The 6,488-nt window shown below is 51.4% G+C and overlaps 1 protein-coding gene across 2 annotated transcripts; it reads left to right on the forward strand.

Moving 5' to 3' along the window:
- The first annotated feature begins 284 nt into the window (after positions 1 to 284).
- On the forward strand, positions 285 to 5,994 carry LOC125509273 (uncharacterized). 2 transcript variants are annotated; one of them, XM_048674204.2, is made up of 8 exons: positions 285 to 1,089; positions 1,201 to 1,398; positions 1,473 to 1,598; positions 1,716 to 1,771; positions 2,051 to 2,174; positions 2,500 to 4,560; positions 5,159 to 5,268; positions 5,388 to 5,994. In XM_048674204.2, the coding sequence occupies exons 1-8, from the start codon at positions 1,015 to 1,017 to the stop codon at positions 5,569 to 5,571; spliced, it is 2,934 nt and encodes a 977-aa protein (XP_048530161.1). In that variant the 5' UTR covers positions 285 to 1,014; the 3' UTR covers positions 5,572 to 5,994. The 2 variants fall into 2 exon arrangements, with proteins under 2 accessions (XP_048530161.1, XP_048530166.1); XM_048674209.2 differs by lacking the exons at positions 285 to 1,089; positions 1,201 to 1,398; positions 1,473 to 1,598; positions 1,716 to 1,771 and adding an exon at positions 1,815 to 1,964.
- Positions 5,995 to 6,488: the final 494 nt, after the last annotated feature.

The raw sequence follows: 6,488 nt of genomic DNA on the forward strand, positions 1-6,488 counted from the left end.
TACGCAAAAACAGGCGGTTCCATAATTCAGGTTCCATGAGACGTGCACCAGCGAAAGCAAGATCGCACCGTCTGCCTCACGGTTTCACATCAACATCGACAACCCTCTTTCTTCTAAAAAACCAAACAAACATCGACAACACTCCAACACGCACCTCACCTCACTAACCCGTTTGCTAAACCAGCAAAGAAGCTGAATTAGTGGTAGGTCTCAAGTAAGTCGCTCACACGTCCACGCTTATTTCACAGAAGCAGAAGAAGAAGAATTGCCTTCGGCAGGTCCACCCAGTGACACAGCCCAGCACGGCCCAGAGGGTCAGTGTGATCGGTCTCCTCCCTGCCGGCGCACCGCAGCTGTGAAGCTCAAGCAATGGCAGCTCCAGATTTTTTATCCGTCGCCATCCTCCCACCTCGCTCTAGCTAAATAAATCTCCATTGCCCTTTTCCCCAAATCAATTGACCACCATTTTATAGACTCCGAACCTTCTCTCTCCCACCTCCTCTCTCTTTCTTTCTCTCTCTCCCCCCCCCCCCCTCTCTCTAGCGCCTAAACCCCCAAATCAGAGAGAGAGCAAAGCAGAGCTGTAGTGTGTGCGTGTGTGTGAGAGAGAGCTCGGCTGGGTTCCTTTCTCTCACTAGATCTGTCCACTGGTGGTGTGCCCCTGCCTTGCCTTTGCCCAAAGCCGCCCCTGCCCCGGCCTTCTTGCTTGCCTGCGCTGCGGTGTCACCCACTGGCCACTCCCTCCCTCCCTCCCACTCTCTATGCGTGCTCCGCCCCTGCCTCCATGTGCTGCTCTCGCCGCTCCAACTAACCACCACCCGCACCGCACCGCAATGCCAAGCCTGGCGTCACTGGATTCGCGCGCACGGCATTGCAATGCCGCTGCCGATCGAGGCGTGACGGACTAGCCGGCCGGCCGAGAGGAGCAAGCAAGATTTCGTCTGGTTCTGTTGGGGGGCGGTTGGCTGCTTGCTTGGCTGATTCCTCTCGGGCGCAGCACCCGCCGCCGCCGGCATGTTCAAGTCGGCGAGGTGGCGCGGCGCCGGCAAGGCCAAGGCCGTGTTCAAGCTGCAGTTCCACGCCACCCAGGCACGCCACGATCCCCCGCTCGCTCTGGAGGAAGCAGAGTCTTTTGGTTTCGGTTCTTGGTTTTCGCGTTCGATTTGAGGCGTGACGGACGGAGCGCGCGTGTTCCTGCAGGTGCCGGAGCTGGGGTGGGAGTCCATGATGGTGGTGGTGACGCCGCAGGACGTCGGCCGGCCCACGGCGCGGACGGAGCGCGCGGAGGTCGCCGACGGCGCCTGCCGCTGGCCCGCACCGATCTTCGAGGCCACCAAGCTCCCCTCCGGCAAGGCGGCCGCCGGCGACAAGATCTACCAGTTCCTCGTCTACGAGACCGTAAGCGGCCCCGCATTAATCATCAATCGAAAGCGACCGCGCTCGATTTGTTCTGACTCGGCAATGCCGTGCAGGGGTCGGCCAAGGCGGCGCTGCTCGGGGAGGCGACGGTGAACATGGCCGACTACGCGGAGGCGTTCAAGCCGTCGGCGGTGACGCTCCTCCTCAAGGGCAGCCCCGCGCCCGGCGCGCTGCTGCACGTGAGCACCCATCCCCCCACCTCTTTAAAAAGCTTGCGGCGTTTTCCTGTGACCTGTGACGGCGACGCGCTCGCGGCTCCTGATTTTGATGGTTGCTGCTGCTGTTTCCTGTGACAGGTGACCATCCAGCGGGTGGTGGGTGGTGCCGGCGGTGGGTGCGGTGACGACGGGAGGTAGGTCGCCTTGCGTCGCGTTGGTTGGGGATTAGTTTAGACACATCCGCTGCATCCTGGTTTGAGCTTTAAGAGATCATCTCGTCTCATCTCATCTCACATCAACCAGATTCACTTAGACATTTGCTGCTAGCTGCATTGTGGCTGTTTGCACTTTGAGGGTTGTGCCTGTGCCTGTGCCTGTTGCATTTCGGTGTGTGCCTCAGGCATGGTGCATTTGCTTTGATTCACGCGTTCATTATGTAATTGGTTACTGATTCTTGCTCTTCGCTGCGACAGTGAGAACGGCGACACGGCAAAGTCTTCTCCACGGAGGACGCTGCAGAGCCAGCTGAGCCGGTGCGAGGACGAGGAAGCCGAGAAGGCGAGGTCGCTTGCTGCCGATTCGATGAGCCCTGTGCATGTAAGTAACCAGTGAGGCCTAGTGGGGAAGAGTCCTTGAGAGCTTTCCTTTTTTGATCCATCATCATTGCATTGCTTTGTTTCATTTCTGTTGATGGCCAAGAAAGAGAGCTTTTGGCATGCTAAGCATATTGCAAAGAAAAAGGGAAGCTACGTTTGTTTGGTTGATCATTTCTGGGGACACATTTGCTGTGTGACACTTTTTGTTTGAGATCTGAATTTCTCTATCCTGTAGTGAAGGGGGAGAATTTAGAACTGAACAATGCATGCACTAGATCATCTTTCCCTATGTTCATCAGATAGTAACTGATAGCTTTCTTGTACAGGATGGATTGGTGATAAGCAAACCACCAGGGATGAGGTTTCCCTTGAGAAGAAATATGCCGGCATCTGTTGAGCCAGCCAGCCACCTCCACAATGCCAATGGCTTTGACGCCGTTTCGTTGTCGGGTTCAGATGGGAGCTCAGGAAGATTCACTCCCAAAACCAGTGCCAACATGCATAGCACATTTCTTCAGGATGCGACCAATGTCCTCTCGCCTTTTGCCAACAATGCTACCTCGAGAAACCCGTTGAGCTCTGGTGACTGGTCAGGAAGCTCAGCTCCTGATGCTAGCACTGATGGGTCGACGAGCAACTCGGGTGAGACGGGGTTGAGAGGTGCAGAGGATGATGTAGAGAAGCTGAGAAGTGAGATAGGGACTTTGACACGTAAACTGGATGTCTCAGACATGGAGTTGCAGACACTCAGAAAGCAAATTGTGAAAGAGAGCAGGCGAGGGCAAGATCTTTCCAAGGAAATGAGTAGCTTGAGGGATGAGAGGGATGCACTCAGAAGAGAATGTGAAGGCCTTAGAGGGATGAAGAAGACGATCCATGATGCAAATGGATCAGGTAAACGGTTGTCAGACGGGGAAGATCCCTGGTCTCAGGTTGAGGAGCTGAAGCAAGAGCTGGGCCATGAGAAGAACTTAAACGCAGATCTACGTGTACAGCTACAGAAAATGCAGGAATCCAACTCTGAGCTGCTTCTGGCTGTGAAGGATCTCGATGAAATGCTGGAGCAAAAGAACAGAGATATGTCCATTTTGCAAGAAGAAACAGTAGAGGATCCCCAGGAGGCACAATATGAGCATGCACTGTCAAATGTGCACAGTGCTGGACACAAGATGGACATGTCTGAAACAAGCTCGTACCAAGAGAAGGAGGACGAGCTTATGCTGGATGCATTGGTGAAGAAGAGTGACGGCATCACTAGTTCGGAACTACAAGAGAAGATTCTTGAACTGAGCGATGAAATCGAGCTGTACAAGAAAGACCGTGAGGATCTTGAGATGCAAATGGAGCAGCTTGCACTTGATTATGAGATTCTGAAGCAAGAGAACCATGACATCTCTTCGAGGCTTGAACAAACACAACTGAGAGAGCAGCTAAGGATGCAGTATGAGTGTTCAGCACATTTGTCTATAATAAGTGATCTTGAGGCCAATGTCGAGAATCTGGAGAATGAACTCCAGGAACAATCTCAAAGATTAGAGGCTGATATAGCAGAAGTACTGGCTGCCAAGGTTGAGCAAGAGCAGAGGGCCATAAAGGCCGAGGAGTCTCTGAGGAAGGCGCGGTGGAACAATGCTACCACTGCCGAGCGACTTCAGGAGGAATTCAAGAGTCTATCTTCACAAGTATCTTCTGCTTTCAGTGCCAATGAACGGCTGCTTGTGCAAGCAAGAAAAGAGGCTGCAGAACTACAGCTGCAGAAGAGCCAGTTGGAAGAGCTACTGCAGAAGGCCCACGAAGATGCCGCATCAGTCCAAGAACAACACCGGGTGAAGATTCAGCAGTTACTTACCCTAGTGGATTTCAAGTCAAATGAGATAGATAGGCTAGTGGTGGAGCTCAAGAGCAAGAGCGACGAGTTCGAGAACCAGAAGAGAAGTGATGAGTCAAAGTTAAATGATCTATCAGAAGAAATTGAACAGCTCAAAGCCAAGATTGACAAGCTATCAGCTGAGAGAGACAATCTCGTGGAAAGGAATGAGCAGAAAGACATGGAATTGGCGGCAAATGGTGAAAAGGACATGGTCTTGCAAGACAAAACTGCTGAAATTACTTTGCTCAATAAAGAGCTTGCATTGCTCAAGGACCAGATGCAGTCATATTTGGAGGAGCTAGACACTCTGAAACGCTCCAAGAGTGAAAGGGATGAGACAATAGGGAAGCTACAAATAACTATTGGATCGTTGAAACTCCAGTACGACAATATGAAGAACTCGTTGTCCACAAAGGAGGCTGAGAAAAGCAACCTTGCTTCTCAGGTGCTGAAGCTGAGAAGAGCTCTTGAAAGCAGGGAAGGTGCCAAGGAAAATGGTGTCACTTCAGATACGACGGTAAATATCGAAAACCAGATATATTTGTAGCAACATGACATAGTAATAGTTTCATTAGTTTACTTTCTGTACTTACTTTTCATGCTAGCTTTCTCTCATATGCGTAATATGCGTAACGAAGAAGGCATATGTAAATAGATAGATCAACAACTGAAAACTTTCCACAAACAACCAACCAACAAAAACTCATCCTGAACAAAGAAAATCATAGAATATTTCCACAAGAACTCTCATTTAAACCAGTAGGTGTACCTTCCCTTTTGTATTTAAAGTCAGCATGCTGGACAGTGCACAGTCTTAAAACCCATGAGTTTGTGGGTTGTCAACACGAATAAGTAGGTGTCACTGTGTAGAGATTTTCCATTATTACGTGCTTTGTTGCACATGGGAAGATAAATCTGGCTCTAGCTACTTATATCCACTATTATGCTGTACAACCTGCTTCCTAGAGGAGAGGGACAGCTTTGAATGGAGGCCCCCACCAGTGAGAATATGATATTTCAGTGCATGGATCTGTTGGGCCTTTTCATAGCAATGCTCATGCTGCAATCATACACTTTGGTGCCTCAAAAGTGACACACCATGTTATGCTTTGCAGGATAATAACCAGCACGCTAATTCGAAGCGCATCAAGCACGACACCCTCAGCACCGGTAACGGTGACGCCGCGCCAAGCTCCAACGGACACAGCAATGGCCACGACACGAGGTTATCATCTTAAATTAGATTACCGCGATCGGTCTTCTTAGCTTTAACTTTTAACTCCAGTTATACAGGAGCAGAAGTGTCTGACATACTTTGCTGCTGTCGATTTTTCTCGCTGCCAGGGCCGCTGCTGAGCAGTCCTCAAAGGAGCTGGAGTCTATGAGGGAGATGAACAAGGCGATGCAGCAAGAGCTCAACGAGCTGCACGAGCGGTATTCGGAGATAAGCCTCAAGTTCGCGGAGGTGGAAGGCGAGAGGCAGCAGCTGGTGATGACGGTGCGGACGCTGAAGAACTCGCTGAGATGATCCATGGCTGCTGCTGCCTGCTCAGTGCTCACTCACCCACATGTAGCTTCAGGATTAGGTGATGATACCCCCCCTCCCCTCCCCAAAGGAGGGTTTTGTATAGGCGAGCAGCTGGATGGTGAGTTGTATGGAGCATCATCATCCAGAGGCTTGCAGAGGCCAGGCAAGGGCCCTGGTAGCAAGGGCCCTCTGGCCTGTCACAATACACAGCATGTAGATCCACTCCCCCACACAATAATGTTTATGTGTTTTTTCCTCTTCGGCATTGATGTGTGCAGGATGTGTCAGTTGTTGTGCCTCTAGAAAGAGCCGAGTGTGTGTGTGTGCGTGTGTGTGGTGTTGTATAATTCTCCTCATGTTTGGCTGTGCTGGAAGAAAGAAAAGTGAGAGATAAAGGAAATGAAGGGACAGTTTGAACCTTTTCTTTTGAAGCAACTGACGATTTGAAATTGGACTCGCAGCCTATCGATGTTCCTGTCTATCTGGCCGAAGTTGCACGGAAATTTCGGATCACCCCTGGGTCGCTCGTCAGGGCGGCTTTCTCGGTGATCTCCCGGCGCCACCGCCTCCCAGTGCTCCTCCCGCCGTGGCCGCCGGTGACCGCTGCTGGGGCTGCGGCAGGCCCTGCTTCCTTGTTTTCCTTGGTTCTCCCTATCTCCGTCCAGGCGGCTCGGCAGATCACCACGGTTGTCTGCGGCTGCGCGCAGCGTCTCCCTGCGCTCTTGCGTCCCATCTTCGTCATCCCAGGTGCCAGTTTTCTTTTTTCTTTTTTTGAAACAAGGCAAAGGATTTGCCATTTCATTAATTAAGAGAGAGTTGTAAAGTCCAAGGACAACAATCATACAATGGCCAAGATAAAGCAACTACTCACGGTGTAAAATTACATCAAGCCCTATGACACCCGCCAAAGCCCACAG

This window comes from Triticum urartu, chromosome 1A (assembly GCF_056163025.1).
Source record: "Triticum urartu cultivar PI428250 chromosome 1A, HENAU_Tu73, whole genome shotgun sequence".
Lineage (NCBI taxonomy): Eukaryota > Viridiplantae > Streptophyta > Magnoliopsida > Poales > Poaceae > Triticum > Triticum urartu.